Raw genomic sequence first — 18758 nt, forward strand, 5'->3', positions numbered from 1 at the left:
AAATAAGCTGAAGAGGCTCATTCAGAAGTCCTTCCCTCTTCTGAGGCACATTTATCAGAGAGAGGAAAAGATTTTCACTTACTGATGAAATACAGATGGGGTCTCCACGGAGTGCGCGCCTGTTGTTGTGTGTGCACACGGAGGCGCATGTGCGTGTTTGCATATAAAAAGCTTCTGCACATTGTTTTTGGTGTTCATTTGAATCCAAGAGCTGAGAAACAACAAAAGGCTTTCTGAACAACAAACTCTGGATTATGCTGGATTTTTTTTTTTCAGCTGCTGTGGAATTCATTACACCTGTACGTCGCCTTCAAGGAAACTTGCCCTATCAAACTTCTCTGCCGCCCTTTGCTCTCCATCTGCAGCGATGGCTGATTGGAGCTGGGTGGCCTACACCGTACTGGAAGTGCTGATTGCTGCGGCCTGCTGCTTTGGGAATGTGTTGGTGGTTTGCGCGGTGTGTCTCGGTATCCGGGATTCTCTCCGGGAGCCAACCTTCTGTTTCCTGGTTTCCTTGGCGGTGGCTGACCTGCTGGTGGGTGTGGCCGCTGTGCCCCTTGCTGTGCTGCTGGATGGGTGGGTGAGCGTGACCCCTGAGATGTGCCTGCTGCTCAGCTGTGTGGTGCTGGTGCTGACGCAGGCCTCCGTGCTGTCTCTGCTGGCTATCGCCGTGGACCGATACCTGCGGTTACACACCCCACACAGGTGAGGGCCGAACTCTGCAGCACTGATTTATTGGTGGAAATTGTTGATTTGTGTGAATATCCCTTGATTCTGTTTTTATCCCACATTTTCAGATACAAAGCCCTGGCCACACAAAGACACACTTGGCTGGCCGTGTCTATGTGCTGGATACTCTCTGCTCTACTCGGCTTCACCCCTCTGTTTGGCTGGAACAACTACTCCTCCCTAACATCTGGTTCCACCAATACGTCCTCCACTTCCTCCGAGACTCCACCGTGCACCTTCCTCTCAGTTATCTCCCTCCCTTTCATGGTCTACTTCAACTTCCTGGGATGTGTCATGGCACCCCTGCTGGCCATGACCATCCTCTACACTCGAATCTTCTGGAGCTTGCAGGGGCGTCTGAAGGAGAGCTGCCCTCAAGCTCAGGCACCTCTGCTCAGGGAGAAGAAGCTGGCCTGCTCCCTTGCTCTGGTTCTCATTTTGTTTGCGGGCTGCTGGATTCCTCTGCACCTGATGAACTGTCTTCTGCTGTTTCACGGTCCTCACGCTGTCACACCGGGATGCCTCTATACAGGCAGGTGATGGTGCTTTTTGTAGTCCTGCAGTTGGTTGTTGTTGTTTTTTTTTATTCATATTGAGAGATTTCATCATTTGTTTAGATCATTTGTTTCCAGATGACAACAGTAGTGAAACATGACATTAACAAATCCCAAAATTTCAGGTATCCTCCTGTCTCACGCCAACTCAGCAGTCAACCCTGTGGTCTATGCCTACCGCATCCCAAAGATCCAGCAGGCCTACAGTCAAATATGGAGGCGCTTCCTTGAGAGGTTAAACTGTTGCCATGGGAACAAGCAAGTTCGCGGATCAATAACGAGCAGCCGAGCCAATCGCACGGAGATGGGTAGATCGGGAGGGAGGACCAGCGGGTCATTTTAAGAGCAGATACCCAGTTGAGATTGAATTCTCAAAGTCTGTCGTATTCGGTTTGCATACGTGGTCCCTCGTGGCATTCGATGTCCCGACAATTTGGGTACAAACTTAGAACGATTTCCTGTGTCTCCACTAGAGTGTGCCATACACTAACAAACTCAACAGATGCTGCTCAGTCGGAATCAGAAAAGCAGTGTGCGACAAAAAACAATTTCAAGATCCCATTCACTGATTTTTGGACAACTGTTTTGAGGCAAGTGTGACTTTATTTAAGATGTACATATTTTAAAGCAGGTCATTAGACAGCTTCAGTCAGTTCAACAGCTGCTGTTAATTAAACTAATCCTTTGAAGCACAAATGTTCCTGCTCCTTTTTTTTTTTTTAATGATGTCTGAAAATAAATGTAATACTTGAGCCGTGAGAGTGAGTTGAATATTCATCAATGTCCAGTGAGCTCCTCAGGGAAGGCAATAGACTGTATAGTTATCACCTGAGCAGGGTGCAATCCCACCCACCAAACTATACAACCTACTACCTCACCCTGTCAGAGCCCCAAATCGAGCACACCACAGGTTCAGCTATCAGGCGGGGGGGAAAAAACTCATTTACCTGTTCTAGGGAGAAAAATGTGTAAAGAAAAAAATAGAAGGTTGTCCCAATGCATTATGTTGACTGCTGCGAGCGAGTTTTTTTGTGTTTTTTTTGATTGGACAGCACGATTGCCCATCTGGAGATGACAGTCGGCGAGTGGCTGACTCAGCTGTCTCCTTGGGAAAGACAGTAGATTGTATAGTTATCTCAAAAAGAGGTCACAAAACCCCACAACTATTCAATCTACTACCTCAGCCCCAAGGACAGCATCCACGTTGCTTCATCATCAAAGATCCACAAAGGTAACTTTCCTGCAATGGTACAAAGCAAAAGAGACAGAGAGGGTTATCTTAATTGACTCATCGTTGATACACATTCAGTGGACACACTGGGCAGGATTGTCACTTTTGAAACGTATATTTCCGCAGTATTTTTTAACCGATGTGTTGAAATCCAACCCCGACTGAAAGGACTGTTCTTGTATTGTCCGATTTATCTCTGTGTCGGATTTTCTTTAAACCGCTTCCTGGAAATTGTTCAAAATCACAACTTATGGCCGAAACTGCTTCACGACAACAAGTCTTCAGCTGCCAAGATTTGGAGGAACAATTATCACTTCTTAACAAAGAGGACCGTCAGAGACTTGGCATATTTGCACATCCTCGCCGATCGGTCAAGTTTCTTTCAGTTGCATAGCTGAACGTCTTTAAGAACCGTCTTCCGTTGAAATAAATCAAAGACAAATAATTTAACGGTAAGCGGACATCGGAAAGTGAGAGCACTAATGTGTGAAAGCCCAACAAACAACTCACTGGCTTCCTGAGACTCTGGCATGTGATCGAAAGAGAGAGAGAGAGAGAGAGTGAGAGAAAAAAGAGCTGCTCGACTCTGTGCCAGGAATCCTTTTCCGTTTTTGCCAAAAACTGAGCTCATTCCAGTGGGCTATCCCTGTGTAGGCTGGCTGCTGCTTCTCAGACGGAAGTATACACACACAGATGCCTGCAAATATGGCTTCCACCAGCTGCCTCTGATTGAATACAAAGCTGGGATTCTGCCCCCCAAAACACAACAAGGAAACACAAAATGGCGTCTTGCAAATCGGCCATTTTAGGTCTGCTTAAAAACACTATAAGGTCTACCTTTCAGGGTTTTTTTTTTATACTGAGCCTGCTGTGTCATGATGAAGAAAGAGCAGCTGTTCTATCGGGAGTGATGGAGAATCAATCTTGTGCCAAGCACTGAGACGAAGCCAACAGTCCTAGACGACGCACTCGATCACGGGTACTGAGTGAGACGGAAACTCTAACGTTACTTATCAGACAGCTGGACAGTTCACAGAGAAAAAAGTACGATCACATACAGCGTGTACCTGTCCCTGTCGTTTATCAATAGTTCTCTCACTGAACGAGCAGATTTTCGGTATTTATTTCTTCATGAAAGTTGCAGCTTTTCCCTGAAATCACTAAACTATTGCTAAACTCTGGATAAAGGTTACGAAGGGCCAGCAGTTTCACATGGCAGCAAGCGAAGGGTTAATGAGTGCCAGACTAAATGCCAGACCTGGACCTCACATAGACACGGAGGGGTTAGAAGGTGCACCGCTTGCATAAATTAGCATACAGCCACAACCCCTGAGACTCGGTCCAGACCGGCCCATAGTTAGCATGCGGTAGACCCCGCTAGTCTGATTACAGAAGACCAGACAGACAGAATGGGGTGGGGGGGCGGAGGGGTGCGCTGGCAGGACGCCCAACTCTGCCACCATGCCAGTGACAGATCTATGAGCTCTGTTCGGTCGCCAAGAAACGTCCCCTGACTGGAGCTGTGTTTGGAAGGACAAGGCGAACAGACTAATAGTGATATGACACAGTGTACTCGGGGAAATAGGTCAAATTAATGAAGATTTAACGGGACATCTGAGCGTGAAAAATAAATGATTTCAACATTAAATGCTGGTGGGGAATTCTGTGCTTCTGGGTTAATTGCGAAAAATTGGCGTCCCCCCCCCTCCCTCGACCGCTTTGGAAACACCGAAGCCAAACTCGGTCGGTCATGTGAGCTCGACTGGGCGCTGCTGTCTGTGAATGTGCACATTTTCTATGGCGCATGGAAGTGCCACTCACGGCTTGGCTGGGGCAAAATCATTTTCTCTGTCAACAGCTCCAAAATAAATGCGCCTCGAGCCTTCGGGGCAGCTGAGAGGATCTTGAAGAACAGACGAGAAAAGGGAAAAAAATGTGGCCTATTGAGCTAATCTCATCTGCCTATCAGACTGTCTGTGCATCTGTCACGGCAGATTTATGGCTACATGTTAGTAAATTCGCATTAGCGGTATTCGGAGTAAGCTACGAAACGAGGACCTTGTCCTCTCGTGCCCTCAGATAACACGACTCTGCTGTGACCAACCAGGATATGTTTTTCTGCAGGCAATTTCCTGCTTTAGCACAGTCATCTTTCTCTGTCACTCATGTTTCTTCTTGAGTTTCCAAACCCTTATGTCAGTTTATAGCGCTTTAAATGTTGAACAGATGCTTCTTCTTTTTTTTTTCTTTTTTAAATTTTGATTACTTAAGACCATAGCTGATAATGTTTCATGAATGCAGCATCTAATGTTTGTTAAATAACTTAATGTTTGTAATGCTGCCAAAACTGTAAAATCGGAAGAATAAGGAAACGTGCTAAACAATGAAGATGAGCTGTTACGATCAAGTTATTTATTCCTGCTCTTTTTGTGGATAATGCTGAAAATCAGGCACATGCCACATAACTGCAATGTCAACGGTTCGATTCCTGGCCAGGAGAATCCAGTCGCATGTCTAAACTATTCACGGTCAAATAAAGGCCAAATACAGGTTTTACAAACTTCTAACATCAATTTAAATTTTCTGTGCAGCCAAAACACAACAAAAAGAAGAACCACTGCGCCGTCTTAACCAAATCAAAACCCATGCCAAAACGAACCCCGAAGATATAAAGTATGGCGGAAACAACAGGCCTCAGGTTCCTCCCCTCCGCTGTGAAAGAACGCGGGATTCGTTAAGATTTACTCCTCGCCCAACGCAAACAACGTAAACACGCAAATTAATTAGCAAATCCCCAAAACACACACACACACACACACAGCACGCTCGTTTGCCAACAAAACTCCTCAAAACTGGAGCAGATTATCGCAGGAAGCAGAGGCAGGGAAATACCTATTGGATTGCCTGGTCCCTTGGTCCACGAGACAGGATGAATGCTTGGCACAGACACAACGGAGGGGGCACCAGACGATTGGTACAGGTTCTTGTGTGTTTCTCCCTTTCCCACTCCCTCTTTCTCCCTCTCCCTCTCTGAGCTTTGTGCCAAGAATGGGCAGTGTCTGTGTGCCAGGCAGAATTTCAATAAGCGAGTAAGGAGGTGGTGATGGTGGGCAAAGGAGGAGGAGGAGGAGGAGGAGGAGGAGGAGGCGCGGTGGGGGAGCTGGAGTTGGCAGAGGAAGTATGCCACACAATAGATGGCAGGATGAAGAAGTCCCACTGTTAAAAAGATGCAAACGGATGTCTTGTCTTACTCGTGTCCAGTCTTACTGATCCTCTCTGAAGCGCTGTGGTGATTTTTATCACACCAGCTTTTTCATCTTCCCGCTCCCTCAGGAATGCCCCGATTCCTGCATTAAAGGGACGAGGAGCGCTGGGCTTCTTCCATTCTGCTTGGCATGGTGCCCGCTGCGGTGCTCTGTATATCCTCATTAACCAGGCGCAAACACACAGACCTCACATGTATGCAAGTACACAGAAATTCGCTGCCATATGCATGTACTCACACACACAACCAGAGAGACGACGCAGCGCATTTGCTGGACCTGAAGCTCACACTGTCTGATCCAAACTGCTTAATTTCAATGAAATGCTTCCAGTCCTTTGCAATCCATTTCTCTGTTTTGCCAGACAGAGGACACACAAATGTTGAACTGGCAGGCATAGGAGCTAAGTAAACATGTCGGGCAACGTGGTGGACGAAAAGGTAGTATGACCTAGATGTGGCACGAGCTTTAGGGAGCCGTTGTGTTAACTATCACAGAGTTCAACAACAATCTTAACCACATCAACACATAAAAATGGCTCAGTAGTTAGACAGGTGACGGGGCATGAAGCCATTCTCCAATTTTTAGATTTAGGCTGCGGTATTTCATTATCGTGGCACAAGCAGTGTATTTTAAAAATATGAATAGCAGTTGATGTCTTGAAGAGAAAACAAGTGACTGAGTGATAAAAGTAACTCTGGTGTATTTCCTCTACCCTCCAACCACCCAGATCGTCAGCGTGTTTCTAAAACCTCTGCATGAATTAAATAAGAAAGAAGGTTTTTTTTTCTCCTCCTCTTCATCTTCTCTCTCTGTCCCCTCTCCTCTTTTCCACTTGTCTATGCTTTTGCTAATGTGCTAATGAGATGTGTGGTTACCATGGTTTCAAATGTTTCTGATAGCTCAGAATCCTGGCCTGACATGTTGCTGCCCGCCCACATGTTATAGCATTTACTAATGCCACACAGAGCAGGCCATGCACACAGACACATGCAGCAGCGAGACACACTCAGATAGGTGAGCCCCCTCTTTAAACAGGGGCGTGTGTGTCTGCTCATTTGTGTGCATGTATACACAAGGGGTATGTGTGCAAGAGTGCAACGTGGTGTGTGTCAGGACGAAACAGCTGCAGCTTCCTGCATGAGAAGACAAACTTCCTGTTGCCTCGCTGCAAACCGCGGCCGGTCAGCCGAGATATCAGCCAATCAGCTATGTCGACGCTGAATGCAGGAAGTTAGCCTGACTGCCTCTAGGAGCAAAACTCAGTGACATTATGAGGCAACACGATAAGTTCATCTGAGGATAAGAGAGGGGCGGGGAAAGAGCTCCAACACTCCTACCTCTCTTTCTGTCTCAGTCACTTTTGATCTCTCTATTTTTCTCGAGCTTCTTTTTTTTTCTCAGCGTTTTCCTCTCGTCGCTGTCGACGTCGTTTGCTCGTATTTATTCGTGAATTCGTTTAATGCTAAAGCTGAGCAACCTGACATGACAGAGGCTGGTGCAGAGGGAACTGGGAGCAGAATACCCAAGAATTGTGAGGAAAGGGTCTGCTCATGTTCTACTGTTTACACGTGGCACGAAGGCGCCATCTTAACACCAACCCCTATTTAGACCAAGACAGATACAGTACTGGAGATATGCTGTCTGGTTAGGTTTGTAATTGCACATACAGAAAGGTGTTTCAGTATGATAGTTCCCCTCTGAAAGTAGGATGTGACCGAATCATTTGTTGGTTAACATTACGTTTCATCTAATTCGAGTGCAACATCAATATTTTGCTTTTGTTTTGTGGCGTTCTTGTCAAGTCATTTGGCTGTAATCAAAAATATTGAATATAAACGACATGTTTGTTTTTCTTGGGACCGACTGAGATACGTACCCACGAGATAAACGCTGTTGTTCACATGTACGCTTTTTCATCGTCAACGCTAGCGGTGACAAATCAACAGCTTGATTGAAAAAATAAATGTAAAAGAACTACTGGAGAACGGCAACATGAAACTGCGACATTGGCTTAACAACCTGCCCTTTTCGTTGCGGCATTGTGTGTTTGTTTGGCCTAACTCAGGTTCATTTCTACCTTGAGTGTAAAGTGTCATATGTACAGTAGCCTATAGCACCGTGATCCAGGACAAACATTGCAGTTACCACCTTCCAACACACGGCCACACCTCTAGATCGCAGCGATAAAAACTTGTGTTTGCACAAACGCACACGTTCCCTCGAGACAACCGCCACATATCTGCGTTTTTACAGTGGCAGAAAGTGCAAACAGTGTGTGAAGAGAATAAGAAGCAAAGTAAACCCTGCCCTCGTATTACCTATCATGACAGCTCCGGGTGATAAGAGACGTGACACTTGCCTCGCACCGGTCAGCGGCTAAACTTATACCGACCTGAACACAACAACAGCTCTCTAGCTCGGTCGACCCCCCTGAGGTCAGACAGTAGCCTCTTGCCAGTCTCCAAAGAGACACCTGTTCAGCACAGAAAGCCACAGCAAAACTGTTTACCGCCCTGTCAGCGCCTGCTGTCCAAGAGCGAAGAGGGGAGAGGCAGAGGGCGACAGGGAGAGACAGAAAGAGGTAAAGAAAGTGGGAGAAAGAAGATGGTCAGCAGGGAGTCAGAGTCACTCTGAGCTCGAGAAAAGTTTCTCCTGTTGTGTCCATTGAGCCAAAATGGCGCCGAGCAGAGTGCGGCGTGGCAACCGACGACGATAGACACGTTTACAGGAGGAAGACCGTGATGAAGGACAGAGAAGAGGGCGAGAGGAACTAGAGGAGACAGATTATAGGGCAGTAAAAAAGACGGGAAGAGGTGTCGCAGGATAAAAAAGAAAAATACCTGGAGCCTGTATGTGAGCGGCGGGCTGGGCCGGAGGACTGAAGGAGAAGAGGGCCGTGATGGCGGGAAGAAGGGAAAAGAGAAGAGTAGAGCACACCCTCTGAGAGCTACACCCCCTTCCCACAATCCCCTCCTACTGGCGTGAGTGCGTCTGTCCGTACACGGGGTGACAGAGGGACGTCTGCTCACACACACAGCCCTGTAACACACACACACAAACCACAGTATCAAACACACTGTGCACAACAACACAAAAAAAAAAGAAAAAGAGCTCCAAAACAGACACGCAGTACACTCACATTACTTGCGGTTGCGTACGACCGAAAAACAGAGTCAACACACGCGAACACGCAGACGCAGGACAGTTCAAAACACAAACATACACATAATCAATTCGCCAGCCTTTGGATCGCCCTCTGCTCTGCCCTGTGCTGTGTTTGCCTCGGTCTGCCTGCCCACTTTGGCACCGCTGCCAAGAGGGAAGGAGAGAAAAAGGACGAGAGGAGGAGGAAGAGGAGAGGAGAGGAGGGGGGGTTGTAGAGACACAGAAAGAGGAAGGGAGGGATACGCTGTAGCGAGAGAAGGAACAGAAAGAGGAGGAGTCCAAGAAAAAGAGTTAAGAAAGAGAGTGTGCCATGGAAAGACAAGAAAAAGACAAGAGGGGAAGTGTAAACTGTCGCCATCGGCCACGGTGACACAAAACAGTGGGACAGCGGCTCGGAAGCAAACGCGAAAATTTGCATGTTAATCATCCAGCATCCAAAAAAAACCCCACACATCCCTCGCCTTACTTATACTATCCTGCAGCAATAGACAGATGGCGAAAGAGACGAGCAGATCCCAACACTTCTGCCATATTGTTCCATCTCACCATATTTTTTTGTACAATCAATAGATAAAAAAATTTCAACAAAAAGAAGCCCCGAACTGGCTCGAGATTCAAACTCTTAAGCTGTTGGACATTTGTTGTCAAGTTCTCTTGCCAAAAAAAAAAAAGAAGGAGTCCCGGCAGACTTACTGTCTTTTTCTGACATCTCTGTTCTGCCTGTTTTTCTCCGCGTCTCCCTCCATCCTCCCCTCAATTCGTCCTCTCCCTCCATCGGGGATAATATCAGCCCTCCTGAGTGGGAGGGGTTTGAGGGAGTTCAGCTAAATGAATCAATGAGCAATGTCACTTTTTTTTTTTTTTTTTTCCTTCTCTCCAGCCTTTGGCATCTTTCCCAGGTTCCCCCTTTTTTTTTTTGCTTTTCTCACACCAGCATGAGAGCTGAACACCAATGCAGATGTTGGATCAGCAAGCTGTCGCCTCTAGATGACCTCAATCATTAGGAGAGAAAACATAAATCCATCTGTTCATAAATGGCCGACCTTCTCTATAGCCTGCTCGCGGGCCAATCGCCGGCGCCCGAGCGGGTATCCCAAGCCGAGCCAACCAATCGGAGCGCACGTCTGGGCTGATGTCATTTTCAAAGTGCGGAGTGTAATTCTAAAAAAGCAGGAACACTTTTTTCGCCATTAAATTGCAAGCAAATTTTTCTCTTTGGAAAAAAAAACAACAACAACTTACCATCGACCACATAAGGACAAAAAGCAAAAGCGTGTGTTGTCTTTGGCGAGTGAAAACGGTCGATTCCTCGTTGCAGCTGCTGTCATAATAGCTGCTGAGTCCTCAAACTGACCAAAGAGACACCAACACACACATTTTTTTGAGGGTTCTCCCAGCCCTCAGACGCCCACCGCCGAGACAAAACAGACCACAATAGTCCAGCTTCTTTGCTCAAACTCCACAAGTCTTTTTTCGAAGATAGGACAATGGACACGCACACACACACATTCATACTGTACACACACACACACATACACACATGTGGTGCGAACAATCCGGTTCTTCCATGGAGGCTCAGATTCAGCCAGCAGGTTGGACAGCCCCTCAACCTGACGTCACGTCTCCTTTGTTGTTTATGAATTTATTTCTCTCCTCAGCTGAACTCTCTGAACCCAAAGTCCCCCCCCCCCGCACCACCACCACCTCCCGTCCTGTCCTCGAGCCCTACATTTACCCCCTGCCAACGAAGGCGGGCAAATACAGTATGGCTTTAACAAGAACTAAGAAAAGAAAAGAGAGAGAGAGGAGAGAGAAAGGGAGAGGGAGAGAAAGAAGCTCAGATGTCTCTCTCACTTTTTCTTTTCCTCCTTTTCTTCTTCGATCGCTCCCTGTGTCTCTTCCTGCTTGGCTTGTAAAAGTTTCAGCTGCATGGCGGGCCGGCCTCTTTTGGCAGCCGTCCAACTCTTGACTCTCCTGTCCCCTTGCAAAAGAGAGAAGGAAGGGAGGACAAATATAGTCACAGCTAGACTCTACTGTACAGTTGTGGAGGCTGATTTACTCTGAATGAACAGCCACCACTTTTACTTCAAAGCAACCTACACAGGAGCAGAGCAGTTAGTGGCATTTCCAACAAGTTCCCAGTTAAGCATCATGCAGTGAATAATATGTACAAATACAAGTTAAACATTGCCTGAGACAGCATGTGGAGTTTCAAAAGACTGTGCAACAGTCGTGATGTTCGTCTGCCTTTAACTGGCTCTGCCAGCTGAATCTGATAACTGTGTGTTTTGGTGCTCACGCCCAGTTCACACAGGGACACACTCGTTGTTTTGTCATGGTATCAATAAAGTGAGCAGCTCAGCTGCTTGTAAGTGCAGTTATATTTACACTAGCACACGAAAACCTTTACAGCGCCAAATATTTGCTTTAATTAAAAACATATATGCCGCCTAAATGGGCCTTGTTTCAAAGTCACACACACACGTATGCACACAAAGGCTAACAGATATGCAGTTACTGATTTACTCACCTCCGCCGGGTCGATGATTAGTGACACGAACACTGAAATGTAGATGTAGTTACTCAGAAACATCATCCTAATCAATTAACAAAAACTTTAGTTTTTCTCATTTGTTCTGTAACAGTTCTGACACGTCCACAGCTGTGGTCCCTCTGTATATACAATGTGCACATAACATGAAATAAAACTTGGTCAGAAATGTTCTAAACTAAATATTACTCATAATAATGTAATAATTTAGAATTTATTGTGAAACAATCATTTATAATAAATATATATGTAACATTGTATAAGCCAAAGGAAGTTCTTGTGCTATATAATGCTTGGAAAAAAATACAATAACATGAGAATAAATGCAGTGTCTAAAATAATAGCAAACGGTTTAGGTACAATCCATTTGTAGAAAGAAAACAACATTTACATTAAAATTATTAAGCTAAAATTAAAACAGAAAAGACACTGTAACCCTAACACTACATGTGACTAAAAATTCACAAGGTCTTTATGTTAAGCGCTGTGAGAGGATATATGTTGTGAACAGCGCTATATAAATAAAACTGAATGGAATATGTATAATAATATAGATTTTATTCTAGCTGAGAACAAGAAGAACCTACTGTTTTGCAAAATATTGCAATTTTTTGTTGATTAAATTATTTTACAGTCCTAAAACATTGTAATCACGCCCATAAAATATCTTCACTTACATGCTTTAACGTGCTTGCTCAGTTTAACAGTTTCAGCATATGTTTACCAACTTGGAAAAACTGTACTTTGAAAACACAAAACCCTCTAAAGTCAGCGGTCAAAGCATGATGCCTTTCTTCTCATTCCTACATCAGACTTGAAGTGTTTGCTCACCTGGCTGAGATTCTTTGCTGCAGGTTTCAGTCACATCAGGTAGGCGGAAAGGTCTCACAACACTGCATTAATTCAGTTGCTTTTGTATTGATTTCCAACTAAATGAGTGCAAGTTTACACACGAGCTGTTCACCAGGTGGTTCGATGCTGCTTTTGCTTTGCTTTAATTGGCTCATGAACAGCCAATAATAATCCAGTCTGTAAAATGAGGAGGGTGACTGGATGTGAGTGTGTGAAACAGGGACGACTGCAGAATTAAACTCAGTAATAGTCAAATCAAACAGGCGTGGAGTTTGATATTGTTATAGAGAATCTGCTCAAAAGCACATCCTTGTACATTTAACTGGCTAAACGACTGTGCTGTTTGTATTGTAGAAAGACGAGGCGCTCCATCTAGTGGCAAACGTGCGTAAATGCAGCTTGTGGTCTGCAGCACATGCTGCAAATATCATTATTTTATACCCTCTAATTTTCTCCAGAGTTTGAATTCCCCATGCATTAGGAAACTGCATGTTGTAGCTCTGATCTCTGCAAGTAGAAAAACAAATATTTATATATATAGTTTGGTGGCAATGTTATCCACTCTGCCAAAGTGTTGTCCATGCAGGGAGACAATCAGTTCAAGAGTAGGGAGGAAACAGATTCTAGTAAATGATCAGGAGGTCATGGGATGCAGATCTGTTTCATGTTGTGTGTCTGCAGGGTTTAGTGCAATCATGATCTCATTGTTTTACACCAATGTCACACATAAAGTGTCAAATATAAAGTAGAGTATGTTGCCGGCGACAAGAAGTCCAGCAGAGGTGATGAGGAAGAAAAAGAAGTAGCCCTGAAATGACCATGTAGTGCTTCATTCTTTTTCCAGAATAAAGAGCAGCCTAACTGCTCCAGAGACTGAAATTAAGAATCCTGAATAGTCTGCCCTCCAGGCCTCTCTGAGTTAGCTCGACAGACGTGGAAAGTATTTAAGGATAAGAGAGACAGACTGAGGCTTATTACCCATGTACTGTCTATACTTGAAGAGGACAATGATATAAAGGAGGGAGGGGACCTCTTTAAAATTCATGCTAGTACCAAGATTTGTTGTAGCTATTATTTCTGACAGGTTGGGAATTTAAAAATCCCCCCTTAATTTCTTTTTCCTCCTCAATTTTAAGCGTTTCTAAAAGCTGAGAAGAAAAAGAACTACTTCTACCACTGCTGCCATAGACCTCAGTGGAAAGGGAAGGATCTTTGCATGGGCAGGTTGCAGTGCAGACGTGTTTGTACATGTCAAAAAGAAACCAAGCAAATCCAGCTGATGTTAGGAAATCTGTCCTCTGCTCTATATTTTACTCCCTTGTCCGTTACCAGTCAGTAAATGTGAGCAGGTCTAGAATAACAGCACATGGAGGCAGTGACTCCATCAGTTTAGTTTGTTCCAAATACAGAGATTTTTATTTTATTTTTTTAATGTAGCTCTTATGTTTGGTTCATTGATCTTAATTCAGCTGAAAGACTGAATGGCCATTTGTCCTCTGCTGTGCTTTCATAAACTCACAGGGCTGGTAAAAACAGAACACTTACAAAAGGAGCAAATTAATGTCATTCATATAATCCAGACCTCTGAAATGGCCATGACTGAGTTAATACCGCCCTCCAGTGGTCATTTGAAGGCCGTCGTGTTTAAATATTGCCACTTTCCTGTCTGGCCTTGTGCTTCCTCCTGTGCTCAGTCACTCCTGAGACTTTTATCCTTACTAGTCTTGGCCCAGCCCATTTCACTCAATCATTTCAGCTTTAAAGAAACAAAGTAGGCGCATTCAGGGCCGGCAGGTCTTACAAACTTTGGGATAATGTTAAGGGTTCTGCATTAAACATTCCTGTCTATTGCAGATCAGATTCTAAGTGTTGAAAACAGCCTTGGAGTTTACAGCCAGCAGTTATGGAACATGCTGAGAATAAAAGGGTTTAAGTCTCTTTTTCAGTCTCTTGACATTTCATTCAGAGACCCAGAAGCATCTTATTTTAACAATACAGTCACTGTTACATGTTTGGTGCAGAAGCAGAGCCCTTTTCTTTAATTACTCTCACTTAGTCCATCTGAAAGAGTAATATAGTTGGCAAAGTAAATCAGTAAGCAGCCAATACAAGCTTATTTGGATCCCTCGGTAGGATTTGACTGCAGAACACATCACTGATAGTTGTAAAGTTACACAATGTTGCAGTCCTCGTTCATATAGTGACACATCACATGGACTACAGACTATAAGTAGTCGTCCCTTTTCCATTATTGTTGTGTGTAACCACTTGTAACTGAGAGCAAATAAAAAAGTCTATTTATTGGTGATATCAAATAAAATATGAAACAAATCAAGAACATGATGACTGTATATGATTTATGAGCTGATAAAGATAAAGACTGCAGATCTTAATTAGTGGGATTTGGATTTATTTTTGTTATTTCCATATTTCTAGTTGGCCTCGATGTGATGTTTGTCAGGTTTTAAATACAGTTATGTGTGTGTGTGTGTGTGTGTGTGTCTGGATGCTTGATAATTCTGTAGACCTGCAGATAGATTTACCGATACCATGACCAGACTACTAAAGAGCCTTTTTTGGGGAAAAAAATATGCCACTGAGCCTCTATGACTAATCCGAGTCTCCCGTTCTATCTGTAATAGTTTTTCTTTGCAACAACTTGGACCCAGATTTGCTGCATCACTGGGTTTGAGTAATACATTTTCCCAAAGCATTTCCAGCAAAAACCAGTTGTCATTCGGTAAGTCTCGGGTCCCCAGAGTAGACGACCACATGATCTGATTGGTAAATTCGCTTTGGATTCGGCATCATAACATTTTCAAAGCTCTCGGTTAACAGTTAAGCCCAAAATCCAAAATGTTAAAACCATGCCAAATTTTTAGTTTCTTCTTTGACCAATGAGTTTCTTCTGGTTGGAAATGAAATAAACAAGTGACAAAACATGATAAGACGTTGTGTTACAGAGTTTAATGATCCATTTCAAGTGTTTCATTTCTATTACATTTTGAAAGAAAATTTCATGTCCAGAAATATACTTAACAATCACTGGAAAAGCCTTTATTTGCCATCGCAGCAACCAAACAGTTCATATAATTTCTAACAGGCTTTTGGCCCGTCTCCCCTGGGATTTTGGTTAACTTCTCTGTTGCGATGAGCCTCGGGTCTTTGAGGTTGGAAGGTTTTATTTCCATCATTCTGGCCATGGGATTCATGTCTGGACTTGGGCTGCCTCAATTTAAAAAAATGTTGATATTGTTTTCTGTTGGCTGTATGTTTCAGATCATCGTCTTGTTGGAAGGTTCAGTGAATTTTTTCTACTGACTCCAGAATCCCAATGTGCTCCTCTTTTGTCATAATGCCATTTACTTTGACAAGTCTGCCTGGCCTACTGGCTTAAAAAGACCCCCCCAAAACATTACATTCCCACCACCACGTTTAACTACGGGGATACTGTTTAGTGGTTGTTTGTTTGCCAAACCAAAGCTACGTCTCTGTATCCTAACAACCTCACTTTCACCCTATCTGACCACAGAATTGATGCTCAGAAGCTTTCTTCTCTGTCCAGGTGAGCCTTTGCAAAGCCAAGTTTGTCTGCCTGTCTTGGAGAAGTGGACTCTTTCTTGAAGAAGTGTTTTCACTGAAGGGCCTAAACAGAATTGCTCAGATTCATCAGAATGGCTTTGGATTATTATTTGCTTTTTGCACTGCTATTCTTAAAAAACTAGGGGTCACGTATAGCTTCCTAACACACCGTTTTTTTTTTTAAAACTGCTTTGCACTGTGGCCACTGGTATTTGAAAACACTTTGATAATCTTTCTTCATCTTGCCAGCAGCCACGATTCTTATCCAATCAATTCTGTGCTATTAATTACTGTTATATTACTAAAAATGCCAAATCCAGGAAACTTCTGCACCTCCAATTAGTGCTTGGATAAAGAATATGGCACTATGTATGTCAATGGAGAGAAAAACATATATTTTAAAAAACTAATTGGAAGTGTAGGAGGATATCTGGGAACAATTTGGTGATTTCATGAGGAGTGATTAATATAAAAGAGCTTCTAAAAGAGGAAAACCCAGAAAGTGGCACTTAAAGTCCAAAGTGATGCTGAACTCTAGAACGAGGTTTAAGGCATGTTTACTACTAATATTATTTGTCTAGTGTTAAACTTCTTCATTTTTATTATTATTTTATCTCTTTAATTGTACTTATTATTGTTTTCTTGGTTATTATTTTGCATGCTTACTCTGTATGGTGCCAACAAACGGTTTACTATTTTATACTACATTCATACTATCTTCTAATACAAGAAAGGCGAAGACAGAGAACTTGGTTCTGTGTGGGATGGGTGGGTTGTGTTTGTTAAAAAAAAAAAAAAAAAATGTAACACATAGTAAATGCTTTTCTCTGTATGAATGCTGAAAACAATTTTAAAAAAATAAAAATAATAAAAATGATTCATACCCTTTGTCAGCAACCATCAACAAAGCCTTTATTTGCCACTACAGTTATTAAACAGTTATCATGTGTCTGATTGTTCTTTATTCAATCTCCTGTATATTGCAGTAGGGGAGGCATGTTTACAAAATTGCATAAAGTTGAGGCACTGGAATGATTCTGTAGGTTGCTCCGGGATGCAGTTCTTCAGAAAGTGTCCCATTGTTATAACACCTTTATTTGACCCAAGAAGTCTCACTGAGATTCAAAATCTCTTTTACAAGAGAGACCTGGCCAAGGTAGCAGCCAATCACAACATACTAAGATGCAACAAATACAGATAAAGCAACAACTATTAAAACATAGTGGACCTCTCAAGAAAAACAATCACGTGTCTCCATCACCACATTCTTTATGATGCTTTTAAATTGTATGAATTGATATGAATGTTTCTAATCTAAGATCTTTCTGCAGATTATTCCAAGCCCATGGGACATAGTAGGAAAATGCAGTTTTCCGAAAAATCAGTTAAAACCCGGGGTACATTGAAAAGTAAGCACTTGGATTGTACTTACTGTAGTTTTTTGTTTTTTGTTTTTTTAAATTTCCCTATGCTTTTACTTACATTTTAATTGCAGGATGTCTGTTAGTCTTATTTGTACATTATGGTAGTTACAGTCGTCCTCAAATGTATTCATATCCTTCCATTAAAGACAATGCAAAATTCACAATAGTCACTCAAATAACTAGAAACTGAAAAAAGTAATAATAAATAAAAATTTGCAAAATTAGAATTTAGTGAAATAAGACATTGCTTTTGAATGGTGGTACAAAAGAATAATTTTTTAAAAAATCCTATCAACAATACAATATAATATATAATACCTGTCAACAGGTGCAGAAGTGTGATTGAGAGTTACAGAAAACACTTGATTGCAGTGATTGGCTCAAAGGGTTGTTCAACAAAATATTAGTTTAGAGGTCCCATCATGCTTGTTTGTTTGTTTTTTATAAAAAAAAATATTTCTGTTGAACCACAATTCAAAAGCAATGTCATGATTTTCATTAAATTTTGATTTATTATTACTTTTGTCAATTTCAACTTATTTCAGTGACAGCTGTTCTTTTTCCTTCTTTAATGGGAGGATATGAATACATTTGAGGACGACTGTGTGTATTTCTAGCCAAATGAATGCTTCTCCTATTCTGCCTAATATTCTAGCAATAGCTGGACATCAAGGGGACAATTTACTACACATGAGCAGCAAACACCCCATTTAGTGATTTTTCCTTTTTTTAAGCAGAACAAAAGCCCTTGCCTTCCCTGTGTCCCCCCCTGCTCTCCCGGCAGGAGTCTGATGTCCTGGGAGGAGTTTGTGTTGGGACTCACAAAACTTTTGCGTGTGCGCGTGTTCTGACGCCACGCCTCTGTGCGTTTTCCTCCGCGCGTTGATTTCATACCAAACTCATACTTTGCATTCCGCCTTTTTCTGTCAAACGCGGCTGTTTTGTTTTGTTTTGTTTTTTTGCCCCTGGAAATATTCCCCCCCCTCCGAAACACGAAGTCCACGGAGAAAACTTCAAGCAGAAGAAGGCGAAAAAAAAGCCGTGTGCTCGTAGCGGGGCGAGCAGGGAGAGCCGTTGCGAGGTGAGTGCGCTCCCAGATACTTCTTTGTTGTGCGCTGCAACTTTCATGCCGCAGCAGCTGCTTCGCTTCGTGTGCGCTGGAAGTTTTGGGATATTTGACATATTTCACATTTTCCCGCCGCGGCTTTTGCTGATTCAGAGATTCGTGTGTTCGTCGGGGAGTTCCTCGTTTTATTCACTCGGCCGCCCGTGTTGTAATTGACTTACTTTTTTTCTCCTTTTCTTTTTTTTTTTTACGTGTCCCGGACTTACTTTGCAGTTTGTTACGGTATTATTAGCCCGCAAGCTAACCGCCTAGCATGTCAGCTCGAGTGTGTTAGCAGC

General features: G+C 43.2%; 1 protein-coding gene and 1 long non-coding RNA gene across 5 annotated transcripts; one reads left to right on the plus strand and one right to left on the minus strand.

The window, feature by feature from the left end:
- The first annotated feature begins 58 nt into the window (after positions 1-58).
- Positions 59-2010, plus strand: LOC103360402 (adenosine receptor A1). Its single transcript, XM_008286133.1, has 3 exons — positions 59-705; positions 798-1261; positions 1409-2010. The coding sequence occupies exons 1-3, from the start codon at positions 368-370 to the stop codon at positions 1624-1626; spliced, it is 1020 nt and encodes a 339-aa protein (XP_008284355.1). The 5' UTR covers positions 59-367; the 3' UTR covers positions 1627-2010.
- LOC103360401 (uncharacterized) lies at positions 1867-12425 on the minus strand. 4 transcript variants are annotated; one of them, XR_520351.1, is made up of 5 exons: positions 12328-12425; positions 11476-11507; positions 10800-10926; positions 8621-8819; positions 1867-2523 (listed from the first exon to the last, which is right to left on the minus strand). It is a non-coding gene; the product is annotated as an uncharacterized LOC103360401 (long non-coding RNA). The 4 variants fall into 4 exon arrangements; XR_520352.1 differs by lacking the exon at positions 12328-12425 and adding an exon at positions 12174-12218; XR_520350.1 differs by lacking the exons at positions 10800-10926; positions 11476-11507; positions 12328-12425 and adding an exon at positions 8920-9632.
- Positions 12426-18758: the final 6333 nt, after the last annotated feature.

Source organism: Stegastes partitus, unplaced genomic scaffold (genome assembly GCF_000690725.1).
Source record: "Stegastes partitus isolate 25-593 unplaced genomic scaffold, Stegastes_partitus-1.0.2 Scaffold435, whole genome shotgun sequence".
Lineage (NCBI taxonomy): Eukaryota > Metazoa > Chordata > Actinopteri > Pomacentridae > Stegastes > Stegastes partitus.

Bases quoted from the DNA above. Each gene is read 5' to 3' on its own strand.
- LOC103360402 (XM_008286133.1), top strand. From the start codon at position 368: ATGGCTGATTGGAGCTGGGTGGCCTACACCGTACTGGAAGTGCTGATT. The intron at 706-797 runs GTGAGGGCCGAA...CCACATTTTCAG, and splicing joins CGGTTACACACCCCACACAG to ATACAAAGCCCTGGCCACAC. The intron at 1,262-1,408 runs GCAGGTGATGGT...CCAAAATTTCAG, and splicing joins ACCGGGATGCCTCTATACAG to GTATCCTCCTGTCTCACGCC.